Source organism: Indicator indicator, chromosome 1 (assembly GCF_027791375.1).
Source record: "Indicator indicator isolate 239-I01 chromosome 1, UM_Iind_1.1, whole genome shotgun sequence".
NCBI classification, from domain to species: Eukaryota; Metazoa; Chordata; class Aves; order Piciformes; family Indicatoridae; genus Indicator; species Indicator indicator.
The window spans coordinates 77,479,458-77,494,265 of NC_072010.1; the positions used below are offsets into that span (position 1 = coordinate 77,479,458).

The 14,808-nt window shown below is 35.4% G+C and overlaps 1 protein-coding gene across 3 annotated transcripts in view; it reads right to left on the reverse strand.

The window, feature by feature from the left end:
• The window catches only part of NLGN4X (neuroligin 4 X-linked), a 112,908-nt gene that overhangs the window by 62,554 nt on the left and 35,546 nt on the right, over positions 1-14,808 (reverse strand). For 2 of the 3 annotated variants that reach the window (XM_054399285.1, XM_054399293.1), the window contains one exon: positions 8,622-8,774. In XM_054399285.1, coding sequence (XP_054255260.1) covers positions 8,622-8,774 — 153 coding nt within the window. Of the gene's footprint in view, positions 1-8,621; positions 8,775-12,087; positions 12,148-14,808 lie in introns of all 3 variants that reach the window. The other variant, XM_054399275.1, reaches the window with a different exon arrangement.

Genomic DNA, 14,808 nt, shown 5'->3' on the forward strand with positions numbered 1-14,808 from the left:
TCTCCACGAGGATGCTGTGGGAGACAGTGTCAAAGGCTTTACTGAAGTCCAAGCAAAGAACATCCACAGCCTTTCCCTTGTCCACTAAGTGGGTTGTAAAAGGACATCAGGCTAGTTAGAAAGAAGTCACATAAGCTTGCTGGGAGTTCAGACACTATAAAAGTAGCCATACAAGAGCAGAACCAACTATTATGTGAATTTGTAAGACATAATCACTCTGTAAAGGGAACATATCTAACATTAGAAACTCTGCAAATGTACACATAGCTTTGGACGATCCTGTAATTTATGTACTTGTTGCTCCTGATGTTTGAAACAGAAAATGTAGTGACATGACAGTCCAAAAACAATGGGATATGGATAGAGTTTATCAGTGGCACTTACACAAATACAATTTCTGTAACTTAACGATAAATTTCAAACAAGAAAAAAAGGACAAGATTAAAAAAAAGACAAGATTAAAAACAAACAAACAACAACAAACCAACCAACCAACCAACAAACCAAAAACCCAAACCACAACCAAACAATTCAGTGTCTACAAAAACACTTTGATAGCAACGGAATTAACACTTATGCATCTTCGCTGGGAATTTTGGAGTTCCACTGAAGTAGAAAATCTGCTACATCTGCTACAAACTGAACTGCCTAATATGATCACTTATAGAGCTATAATTGCATGTGGATATCATTTCTACTAAAATGGAAGTCCAGTCTTTCCTGCTTGTTGCCAGGAAGGGAGACAGGTAAGTGATAGTCTATTCCTATCTGCATGACTCGAATTCTACAAGGAAGAAAATGTTACACTGTAAGTGATGTCAGAAATGCTAAGTCAATTTTACAATTTTGAACTCTGAGTGCATCCCATTTACAGCTGTAGGTGTTTTATCTAACTCTGGCTTTCAAAATACCCGGTTCATATTTGCAGAATTCATCTGTGGTTTTGCCTTTAATAGCTCACACAAGAATACCAAATTAATATTTGAATATAATAACTTCTGTGAAGATTGCTTAAGATCTTTTTCTTCCAAGTGTATAACGTCGTGACTGAATTTAACTGAATAAAATAATCTGAGCTCATGATTTGGGACTTTGTTTATTATTATTTTGAGTTTGAGTTTTTTTGTTTGTTTGTGTTGGGTTGTTTTTTTTTTTTTTGAGGGGTGGGGTTATGTTTTTTTGAGGGAGGGTGATTTGTCAGATTTAATTTTTACTGTTACACAAGCTAAGCAAGGATTCAGCATATTGAAGCCTCACCATGAGACAGACAATTCAGGTCTCATCACCGTAAAACTATAATAAACATAAATCTCTCTTCTGTATTTTTCTTGTCAACGTAATCCTTGAAAGGGCACTAAAATGGTGTTTATAGCTAGGTTGCAAAGATGTTACTCCTTCTTAAAAGCATATCTAAGAAGACTAAGAATGTAGGCAATGAAGGGGGCTTGAGCAATATCTAGACTGAGTGAGTCAAGCCATTTAAACAATCACATTTTCTGCAAAACAAGAACATTTTTTAATTTGGACATCTATTTTGCCTATTTCTTCCACTTTGCTGAATTTCCATTATTTCAATAAAACAATTTGCTAAATTGTTTGGGAATTTTGAAAATTCAATTCAGCTGTGAAATAACCCAAACTTATTATTAAAAAAACTATCCTACACAGTGCTCGAAGCATGAGGAGGGATTGTAAAGAGTTTTACTACTTCTGTGTATTACAGTATCATATTTATCAAGATATGGGAGTACTGCCTTGCACTAGGACAAGTTGGGTCTAGCTCCAGTTGTGTCTTCATTCATCATGGTGGTGAAATATGAGTAGGAACAGAAATTGCTGAGCTGGGCAAAGGAAGGATCCTCCCAAATCCTAAAGTACGTGAGAAATGAAATGCTGCAGTACTCCACTTTCTGAATTGCACCCACTACAATAAGAAAAAAAGAAATCTTTCTATTTTCTTGTACTGAAAGGATCCCATCTATGAAATATATTTTGATAAATGCAGATTTAAACTTAAGGAGAAATTACAGTCTTCTAAATGACATCAACACCCCATATTATTGTTTCATGCGTACTTGGGAGGGGGGATCTAAAAATTTCAGCAAGAATAATTTCAGAAGGACTTTATTCAAAGGACAGAGGGGGTTAACTAGAAAGTTGGAAAGTCTTGGACCCAGGTGTCTGCTGTTTTGCCATGGTGCTACTTGAACAGAGAGAGAGAGATAATACTTATTCCCAGAGAAGCTCTGCAGTGCTTCAAGACAGAGAGGAAATGTGGTTCTTATGTATTCTGGAGTTACAAATAAATGTTGTTCAGCACATGATCTAAAGGCTTATATTTTAGTCAGATGCAAGAAGAAAAAAGAGATGGAGATACTTATCTCTATATCCTGTCTGGCCACTCCCCAGGAAGCAGGGCTTCAATACATGAGGCAATTGCTCCAGGGGGGCAAACACCATTAGTGAATGCTCCCACACTTCCTTCTTTCTCTTAGCTTTTTTATCTAAACTGACATCATATGGTATAGAATACCTCTTTGATCAGTTTGGGTCAGCTGGCCTGGCCATGATCTTGCCCATCCCTCAGCCTACTGTTGGGGGTGTGTGCAATGTTGGAAAAGCACTCTTGGTGCTGCATGAGCACCGCTCAGCAGTAGTCAAAATATTGGCGTGTTATCAATGCCTTTCCACCTACCACAATAGAACACAGATATGTAAAGAACTAACTCCTCATCCAAATCCAATACAACTTGAGTCTAGAATTTTCAGTATCTCAGTTACCATTAAGAGGAAACCAGTCAACAGGCAACTGGACTTCCACCTACATATGGTGGAGAATCTTTGTCTTTATAGTGTCTGCTAAAACCTGGTTTTAAAATTAAGTGTGTGTTAAAACCAGAACATTTCAAATCATAGGACTTTTGCTAAGTTATAAGATGGTCACGGGTTCTATTAAATATAACTAAAATTATATCAGAAGGCAGTAAAAGAAACACATATAGTGTATATTCTCTCATCTTGACAAATATCCAATGGCTGTATTTCTTGAGGTCAAATTCAGTGAACAATAGTCATATAAAGTAAGTGGTCCCTAACAATCTTCATTTTCCCTCATCTATAAAGATGCATTTCCAAAATCCAGCTTTTCTTAAACATATTATAATAACCATTATTAATTTATCCCCAATATCTAAAGCTGGGATTTGTTCCTGCAGTTTATAAACTTCAAGAAGTGATGCTAGCAGCATCATCACCAGCCAGTAGTAGCAGTTGCATCCTGCTGAGAACAGTTTGAAGGCTGCCAGATACCCAGTGGATGTCTGAGGGGGTTTCAAGGCACCCAATATCCTGGGGCTGCTGAAGGGGGTGTTACCAGGCAACAGGAGAGAGGTCTCCCTAGACGGGTGGGTGGGAGTGGGACACCACCTTCAGCCCATGGACAGGAAAGTTTGTGGTTGACGTTTAATGTAGGCCACTCCAGGAAGGGGAAGACATTGATGAAGTGTACTTATTTCAGCTAAAGGAAGCATCATAGTCATAGGCTCTGGTCCTGCTAGGAAGTTTCAGGCACTCTGAAATCTGCTGGAAAAGCAACACAGCAAGCAATTACGCTGTCCAGAAAATTCTTAGAGTGGATCAAGGATAATTTCTTAATCCAGGTCAAAGATGGCCCAACCAGAGAAGCATTAGTATATCCATTGCTTGTCAATACAGATGAGGTCATTAGAAAAGAAAAAAAAAAAAAAAACTGGTGGCAGCCTGGGCTACAGCGATCATGCACTGGTGGAATTCACAAGTTAGAGGAATAGTGGCCAGGTGAAGAGTAGGGTCAGAACTCTGAATTTGAGGAGAGCATGCTTTCAGTTGTTAAGAATTAGTAGATGAGAGCTCCTAAGAAAATCCCTTCAGTGACAAAGGAGGAGAACAGAGCTGGCATCTCTTTATGCTTCATTTTTCTTAAGTGTACAAGAGCTCTTCATTCCTACATGTAAGAAACTGAGTAAGGCAGGAGACTGGCATGTCTCAGTAAGGATCTTCCAGTCAGATTGAAGTGTGAGAAGGAAATGTACAGGCAGGGGAATCAGGGGCATGTATTTGGAAAAGAACATAAGGATACTGCCTGGCTGTGTAGAGACGGGATCAGAAAAGTTAAGGTGCACTTAGCACTGAATTTCACAAGGAACGTGAAGAAATCTCAAGCTTTGCAGGGTAAAGTTTAGGCTTGATCTTAGAAAAAAGTTCTTCACAGAAAGAGTGATTGCCCATTGGAATGGGCTGCCCAGGGAGGTGGTGGGGTCAGCATCCTTGGAGGCGTTTAAGAAAAGACTGGATGAGGCCCTTAGTGCCATGGTCTACTTGATTAGTTAGGGTTAGGTGATTGGTAGGACTTGATGATCTTGGAGATCTCTTCCAACATGGTTGATTCTGTGATTCTGTGAATAACAAGGGCTTCTACAGGTACGTTGCTCAGAAAACAAAGATATACTCCCCCCACTAAAAAAGACAGAAGGACTAGTGACCACCATCATGGAAAGGTTCAAGGTACTCAGCAATTATTTTTCCCTCAGTTTTCACTAGTAATCTCTCTTCCCACATCTGTCAAATCCCTGATCCTCAAGGCAAGGACTGCAAGGACAAAGACCCTCCCACTGTAGGAGAAGAGCAAGTCTGAGACCACTTGAGGAACCTGAACACACACAGCTCCACGGGACCCAGTAAGACCCAGGATCTTAAGTGAAATAGTAGAATTAGTCACTAAACCACTTGCCATCCTATTTGAAAAGTCACAGAGTCAGAGGAAATTCCCAGAGACTGAAGAGATATCGCACCCATTTTTAAAAGGTTAATGAGGATCCTTGGAACTACTGACCACTCAGCTTCATCTTGATGCCCAGTAAGATCATCAAACAGATCCTCATGGAAGTTATGCTGAGCCATACAGATGACAGAGGTCATTAGAGACAGCAACATTGCTTCACCAGCAGCAAATTATGCCTGGCTAACCTGGTGGTCTACAATGAAGTGACTGCATCAGTAGACAAGGAAAGAACAACTGATATTAGCCACCTAAGCATTTTCAATGCCTTTGATACAGTCCCATATAAAATTCTTGCCATTAATATGAGTTTGATAGATGGATTGTTAGATAAATAAGGAACTCGATGGATGCCCATGTTCTCAAGAGTTACATTTAATGGTTCAAGTAGAGGCCTGTAACCAGTGGTGTTAGGTCCACACTGGATCCAATAGTATTTAATATCCTCATTAATGATATAGATAGTGGGATTGAGTGCATCCTCAGCAAATCTGTGGACAACACAAATACGAGTCATGTGCTAGAGAGAAAGGATGCCAGCCTTTGCCATCAATTATGACAACAGCAGTTTCCTGCACCTACTTTGGGACAATTCCCAATAACAATATAGTTTGAGGGATGAATGAATTATGAGCAGACTTGCACAGAAGGGCTTGGGGATAGTGCTGGATTAAAGAATTGGTCATGAGCTGTCAATGTGCACTTGCAACCTAGAAAACCAGTCATATCCTGGGCTGTACCAAAAGAAGCGTGGCCAGCAGGTCAAGGGAAGTGGTCCTCCCACTCTACTGCAGTCCTGTAGGACCTCAACTGGAGTCCTCCATCCGGTTCTGGGATCCTCAGTACAAGAAAAACATGGATCTGTTGGACTGGGTCAGTGGATGGTCATTAAAATGATTAGAAGGCTGGAACACCTTTATTATGAAGAAAGGCTAGGCTGGGGGTGTTAACCTGGAGAAGAGAAGGCTCTGAAGAGACTTTATTTGGGCTTGGAGACCGACCTTAGCAAGACCTGTAGTGAAGGGATAAGGGGCAGTGGTTTTAAAATGAAAAAGGGTAGATTTAGATTGGATAAAAGGAAGAAATTGTTGGAGTAGGTTGCCCAGAAAATTTTTGGATGCCCCACCATTGAAAGTGTTCGAGGTCAGACTGGATGGAGCTTTGAGCAACCTGGTGATGTCCCTTCTCATGCCAGGGGTGTTGGATTAGATGACCTTTAAACTCAAACTGTTCTACAATTTGTCCAGTGATTATCTATGCAGTCCTAAAAGATTTCCTCTCTACTGCTGTTAACGACACAATATAGACCAAAAGGAAAACAACTGAACGTGCCTTATGAACAAAATTAACATTTTTGTTAACATCCATTGCTAACATCCAGTATTCAGGTCTATTCAAGTGATAATTTTCCAGAGGAAGGAAATATATATATATATATATTATATATAATATATATACACACACACACACAAAATTGTATAATAACTCATATACGTATATATATTAACTTATCATTGTAATGAATTCAATTAGTATTTCTATATCACAGGATCTGGTAATAGTGATAGAATTACACATCTGTAGCATTGAAATCAAGTTTTTATTTGTTCTCTTAAGTATAAACTTGCAAATCAAATGTAACTGGAACATACTGGATCTACAAAAATATTTTTCAAAAGGAAGACAATCCAGACTTGAATAAATATACACCAAATACTGTTAATCTTCAAATAGTATGCCAGAATAATTACACTACTTTTTTAACTTGTATGAATAATCATGTTTATTTTCCATATGATTGTGTACCTGAAGAAATGTGTGTATTCTCTCTCATTTCTTTTATCTCTGAAGCAAGTCAAAAATTTATGGGATTAACCTAATATCTTCCATTGTCCAGGCAGAACCTAATGAGTTCTCATGGATCACATTTACATTTCACTCAGGAAATAAAACCAGAAATACTCTCACAAAACCCCAGTTCCTCTGATTTGTTTTTAAGTCATATACACATATTCTGAATATCTATTTTTCTAATTCAAACATGTGCTTTCTATAAGAAAACATGAATGTCTTAAAAGTTACCTTTGCCACTGTTGAGAGGCAGTGTTTAATGTCAAATATAACGCTACATTTTTCCTAATCCGTTTAAAATCCTCATAAGAAATATTTCAGTTTCTTACATTAGGGCCATTTTTCCTAAATGCCACAATATAAAAATACATCATTCTGTCTTTTTCTCCCTTGTTTGTATCAGTATAAAAACATAAAACAGGAGTTCATTAGTGCAAATATTTCCTTTCCATCAGTGCAATTTTTTCCTTTAGATTCATATTAAGCGGATGGACAATGAAACACTTTAAAGTACGTATAAACATCTGTATACTTCAGCAATGTCAATTTAAAAAAAAAAAAAAAAGAGAAAACCTTTTAAGTGATCCCTTAAATAACCTTTTTCATAGATAAAGAACTATTACCAAGTTCTTTGGTATACACTTTGTTTGGCAACAACAACTATGGCTTATTTGTTTTTAAGAGTCTTGAGTTCATCACTTGTAATTTCCTTTTTTTTTTTTGGGGGGGGGGTGTGGGTGGGGGGAGGTTGGGAGAATGTTTCTGAATACCAAGATTGCATGTATAAATACACCAAAATACCTTTTCCTTTTAGTTCTTGGCTTTATGTTTAAGTCTAACTCTACAGTAGAAGAAAAGCTCTTTTGTATTTAAACAAGTCAAAATCAGGGACAAGGGAAAAAATCGGCATACTCCAGTGAGGTAGAAGATTGTTGTATGCATTAACCATGTTAACACATAATTCAGCAAAAGAAATTTCCTATGTTCCAAAACAGTACATGCCAAGAATACAGATCAGCCTTGCTTTCAAGAAAAACAAAATTAAAAATCTTTGTAAAAGCCATTCTAAATTAAAAAGCGCACAAACGAAGTGACTACACCTTACCTCGTGTATCCAAAATCCTGGAAAAAAAAATGCATTTGAGTAGTCTATATGCTATTCTATAACTACATATATTTTCTGATATAAACTATGTGTTTTTTTCATTTAAATAAAAAAAAAACTATTCTAAAGTCTGCTATTCTGAGCAACCTTTTAGTTTATTTTTTTTATAGAAAAGTAGAACTTCAATTAAGAAACCTTCATTTGCGGAAAAGCCCGGTACATGCAAATATCCAGGAGCTGGAATCACAGAGATGGCCAAAAAGATTTTTGGTTTGTTGTCACGAATGTAAGTTTATTTTGTTACGCAATCTAATGTTGACAGAGGAACATTTATAATGTCAAGAAGATGCAGCCCCTGTTGTTTGAAAGACAGAATTATTAATTTGTCTCAGTATTACAGTTCATGATTTTAGGAAGATCATTTTACATGACTCCTTGAAATCCCTTCACTTCATATTACCTGTAACATAAATTCCATAGGAGTACATAGCTTGTTTTGTTGTCTGTATTACCAATACATTCTCTACCCTAAAAAAGTTTGCACACAAAAATAATAAATACTGATAAGCAGTAACATTTTCCTTTTTTCTATAATTAACTACTGTTTTGAAACTGAGCCAAGAGCAAATATGATCCAATGACAAATTTGACATAAACTAGCACTAAGATTACTGTAAGTATCCAGTCATTTTTGTCTAAGGTGAAGGCAGCTGCCTAGCCAGAACTCAAAATCCACCAGTAAGAATGTTCTATTCTAAAAATAAAACCAGCCCAAGGATGTATGATTAATCAGTAGATAAATTAAACAATGAAATATTTCTATGCAATTGATGATAAAGAGTCACTTACCTAAAACCCCCAGCCTGTAGTTGAGAGTAACAACAATGACATTTCCATAACTTGCTAGAATGCTGCCATCAATCATATTGCCAGTACCCTCCATGTAAGATCCACCATGGATGTAGACCATAACAGGTTTCTTGGTGTTCTGATCATGAATGTCTGAAAAAATTCGAGTAAGGAAAACATAATAAAGTAATAACAAATAAGTAAATATGGCATTAGCAATTTATAACTGTGCTAAAAATACTCTTAATTATTTCCTATGTTTTCACTGTCATTACCACTACTTTAATAAACTAGCTTACACAGTTCAGGATCATCCTAAAAGCATATTACTTAGAGTATTTTTCTTTGTTACTTCAAATACTATTTTCCCTGAAATGTCCTCAGAACACTTGAAATACCTTCAATATTACAAGGAATTTAATTTTAATATAAACATAAACATCTAAAAGCCTGAAGAGAAAAATCGAATTAGAGAAACTTGTCTTTTTTTTTTTTTTAGAATATTCTGATTCAAATATTTTCCAATTCATAAGTATCTGTATATCTAATAATAAAATTACAGTAATGACCCACACTTTCTCATTCCTCATTAAGGCATAATTTGTTGAAATTATATTTCCAATAATTCAGTAAAAGATAATATCAGAATATCAAATTGTCCTGATAGAAGTAAACATAGGAAACTGTTCCATCTTTCAAAGAGCATGGAAGTTAACAAAGAGAATTTATGTGAATTCCTGGCCCAGATTTTTTGTATTTAAATCAAATGATGTACTTTTCCTTGTCACGGCAGACAAGCCTCAAAGAACAGCCTTGAATTAATCCTCCTTAATGGTATGGCTGATCTTTTTCATACACAGAAAGGCTCTTGGCTGCTTTCACACAGGTGAACTGGGTCTTTTAAAAAAGCAGAGGGCAGTTCAGTGAGATGCCATTAGATATACACACCTTTTACAAGTAATTAATTGCATCTGCATGTGAAATAGGACACTTCATTAAATCATACAGCACAACACAGGAGGGAAGGGAGAATGTCAGACTATTTCAATCAGGATTAAAAAAACAGGGGAAAAAAATGTCATTTCTTTTGGGATGGACAGGCATCATTGAACAGTAGAAAGGAGAAGTGGAGGAAGAAAAAGGAAAATACCTAGTGCTACAGGACCTGGGTTTGAAAGTCTCCCAAAACTCTTCCCTCTCCTCAGGTTTCTTAGGAAATACTCTAAGATAACAAAAATGTGATCAGAAATGAGGTAACATATAGTATTTTGTAAGTGTGGAACTAATTTGAGCATATTTAAATGTAAATTTTGACTGGTCATATTCCTATGGCCCACTTGTATTTTACTCATGGGTATGCACTACTCTAAATACAAAAAATTGTCAGCTGAGTGCAAGGGACCTATGTTCAGTTTCCGATGTACAGCTGTCCAGTCACCAGATTATAAGGCTTATCATAGAATGTACCTTCTTTATGTAAAAAATGTGCATACCTTACATGTGTTTTATGTGTTGTGCTTGAGCAGCAGAAAAAAAAGTTTTCTGCAACAACATTGTTTTAGTTGTTGTGACCATAAGAGCAATGCAGCCTTTATAAAACGTATCATATCCTAGTAGATGTTTGTAACTTTATTTTCAGCATTTTCAGCAGAGCACATGAATGTAATTCTTCTGTGAAGGCACAGCTAACCCTCAAAACATGAAACCAACAATTATTTAACATAATGATTTGTGTTACTCAACTACCTTTCCCTTCTTTCTCAAAAGTGTCATGTCATGATATCTTATATTAAATATTTCCTTATTACATAGTTCTACCTCAGTGTTGGATTTTTCACTGCCTAAGTCAATGGCAGGTTTCCCCTTCCCCTTCAATAGGAACATGATTAGCTTCAACATAAAGGAAATGAGCTCCACGCTTCAGGTACTTAGATCTAAAGTAGATGCCCTTGATAATCATCCTAATTTTTTAGAGAGGTCTGAATGCTAATGTATTCGTAATCCAATATCTTTCTTTTTAAAGCAATTTTAGTTTCGCATGCTGCTTATCTTTTGCTTTAAAATTAAGTTCAGTAATTGGTACAGAAAATCATGATAACATAATTTTTAAAAATAGCATGTTGCACAGAAACAGGAGGGTGATACTCAGAAAACAACAGAGTAAGTTTGGAGTATTCTGCACAACATTTTTGTGTTATATGAAATAGTGTAATCAGCAGTGAAGGTGATACAGTAGACAGCAACCAGTATGAATCACAGGCCAGAGATTTTTATGACAGTATTTTATATATGGATAGAGTAGCTACAATTGAGTTAAACACCCAGGAAAAGAGGAGGTGAGTGGCCTCACTGCAACATGTGTTCATTACATAAGGAGAACAGAAATGTTTTAAAGTTATTTGAACCAATGTTAGATAGAAGAAAATAGGAAATAAGACATGGAATAACACTTCAGATTGGCCAAACATGAGAGGATTAGGAAACACTTTGCTTCAAAAACAGACTAATAAATTATCCAAGGGTGTTATCCTCTCAATTAATTAGAAACTTTTTCTTGTGATTTGGTAAATAATAAAGTAAAATAAACTGTTAATGTAGCTTTAATTAAATGGAAGGGTGAGAATATAGGAAGATTTCATTATATTTTTCTATTTTAGTGCATCCTAAATAGCTCTGCTGTGCCAAGCCAAGAAAAAAAAGTTATTTACTTGTAAAACTTTTTTTGGGTACTTCATTGTGAACTTTAGTATTTCCTTCCAACTCTGAAAGATGTCAATTAAAAAGAGTGCCATTGATTTCAATGGAAAAGTGGTCAGAGTCAGAATTAATGTATCTCAGAGGCTAGCTTATTACAGGAAATAACAATAAAGCAACATCAACAGCTTCCTTTATTTTTCTGTCCTGAAATAAACCACATCCTGTGAGGGAAAAAAGAAGAGAAAAAAAGGAAAAAGAAAAAAAAAGTAAATAGAAATAGCAAAGACAAAGCCCAATTCAACTGTATCAATGTACAGTATGTGCACAGGGAATACAGTGGAAAGTAAAGAAAGGATATATGTGAGTTTTTTCATGAATTTCAAACAGGTGAATTTACAAAATGTGTAGGAGGGAAAAGAGCACATGCAAGTTCTTTTTCTCAACCTAAGAAAGAATAGAAGGGGGAAAGTATATAGTTTAAAATAATATTTATGTTACTCACTTCACTCATTTAGGAATAACATTTACATCTATGTCACAGAGAAACTGCAGTCAACTATACGCTAGTTTGGACTTATAAAAGAAAAACAATGAAAGTAATTTCTAAAGAAGAAAATAAAAAGGCACACTGAGTTGTGCTTCTGCAAATAAGGGACTAAAAATAATGTTGAAACAAAAGCAATAACAATAACAATTATTATTATTATAAAAAATAAAAAGTTTATGTTCATGCATCAAGGTCGAGCTTTGGAAAAAAAACAAAAAATACCTTCATCTTCACCACGATCATTACTGGTTATATCATCTGCGCTTTTCTTTGTGTTGGCTCCTGGGATCATAGTGAGGAGGAGAATAAAGGGAAAAAAGAGAATTCAAAAACAGCAGGTTCTCAAAAATAAAAAATAATTAAAAAAAACACTAGTACGAAAAAAATGTAACAAAAATGTCAAAATCTGTTACATTTGAAATTGAAAAACAAAAAAGATGCAAACTGCACACAAACATAAAATGTCAAGAAGAACAAATTGAAAATATTTGAAAAAATGTATTGTATTCTGTGACAATGCAGGTACTTCAGTTAAAAGTGATTTCTCCAAAAGCAAAATTAATGTGCTATTAAAAAGAATAATATAAACAAAAAAGTATATTAAAAATGTACCAAATTATGGTTTCAACATGAATAGAAATGCAATTTATTTCATTCTGTTCTGTAACTCTGAAGAAATAATGCCTTCAGTCAGTCTTCAGTAACTTAACATTTTATTAATCCTCCTTATGATTTATTAAGAATTAGACACAACCTTAATTTTAGATAGAACCAATGCAAATAAAATTATCATTGTCTTTCGCAACATGAATAGACCAAGACAAAACATATAGACCTCCTTAAAATTAAATATTGCTTCCCCTATGAGCAAAAACATATTTAAACCAGATAACTGTAAACAAAGGTGAAACAGAGTTGAGTCAATGCCAGACATGAAATTGGTCCAAAAGTTCATACTATGCTGTTTAGAAAAAAGCATAAAACAATCAGAAATTAGCTGAAAACCCCTACTTACCATAATAAAGAACTTACACATTTATTAGAAGATTTAGTGAATAATACACTTTAATTTATGCTCAATATACTTTCTGAAAATACTTTTAAGGTGTATACATGCACACACATACATACATGCCATAGCCTATGTTTATGGGAGCAAGAGGAAATAAACATACATAGCCCTCTCCTTGGCTAATACTTCTGTTTTCTGACTTAAAAAAAAAATTACCCCAAGTTATCCTTGTTCCCAAAGTTTAATTATACTGTTCTGTTGCAGGTATTCAGTGTTTGGGCACTTTTATTCCCCATATACATGAAAATATCAGAAGCACAAATTTTAGCTTTGGATTCCCATTCATCAAGCAAACACTATCACTTTTTTAAAGGATTGGTCTTTCTGCAGTCTAAGAAGTGTTTACTCATTGCACAAGAAACATAAATGATAAATCTTAACAACAATCCTGGAAACAGCAGTATAGGGGAGAGAAGGGAACATAGCAAGGGTGATCTAGCACAATACTAAAATCCTGAATTATTTTCATTGGCCAATCTAAAGTTTGACTGGAGTGCTTTTTTTGTGAGGTTTGTATTTCACTTTTATGCTGATGGAAAGCACGAAAGAAATATATTTCCAAATGTTAGTAGGATTTTTTTTTTTTTTTGAATGGTCAAAGCAGAAATTATCTAATTACATATATTGAATGTGGTGTAGATATCATAGCTCTGTTGAAGATTACACTTGTGACTTCATAATGTATATCAGGTGACCTCTTCCCATTTGTCCTATAATTCCATTCATTACTGAGCTGTGTCAAACCTCTTGTAAAGGATTTTTGCTTTTCAGAAAAGGTTTATTTACATTTTTTTTCAGGATATAATGTTATGGTACAGATTCAGAATAATGTAGATATATATGACCCAGTCCAGCCTAGTGCCAGTCAACATAGCCATAACAAAGAAGGTTTCCTCCATAAGATGCTCCATGTGCAACACAGTTTTATACTTTAATTCAATCAGCATCACTTTTTCTTTCTGAAACACTTGAGTCATGTGCTCATAAACTTAAAAAAAAAGGAAAAAAAACCCCAGCATAATGTAATTTGCCTATGGATGTAAAGTTACCTTGTAATCCCAGATTTATTCTTGATGCCAAGCATCCATCTATTACAAATGAAGAAATCACCCCACTATAACTTATCGTCTGACTAATTTCTCCTTTGATAATTAATTAAAAATCTCATTAAAGAACAGATTTTTCAGGGTTTCAAGTCTTCCCAGATGCATTCACAATTTATGCTGCAACTTCCCCCATTCAGATAATATGTATGTTACAAATGTAATGTAGTCAGATCCTATGCATGCACTTTACCAAAACTTGCATTCTAGGTATCCATTCTGAAGCCTCTAATGGCTGCAAAAAATATCAACTACTGCTTAAGCTGATGTCATTTCTTTCCAATTTATATGTAATTGCTCCATCTGTCACACAGTATACCTTTTGACCCCATTTAATTTTGGAAAAGCACTATATTCAGAAATCACACAGCACATGATTAGTTGTATGACCTTCCAGTTTCACATAGAACACACTCAACCTTCTCGAAACTTCCAGTTCAGACCAGATTAATACAGGATTTAGTAGTGATTTTCTCAGTGATATATCTTATTTATGCAGTCATTTCAACAGATCTCTAAATTTCTTGGTTTCCCATCCCATGAGAATTACTGTAATTTTAGAATCCACCCAAGTCAATAGTTCATTTCAGTCCCAAGGGAGCATTAGGAAAGTAGAACTGTGCTTTCCTTTCTGAATTTCTCCCATCATGGGTTAGCTTTACTCTGATTCTCTTTTAATGCACAAACCTTAAGTCATTTCACGTTGTTGTGGTTTAGAGCGAGACAGATTGCTCTTTTACCTCTTCCAAAGGGGCAAAAGAAAATTGC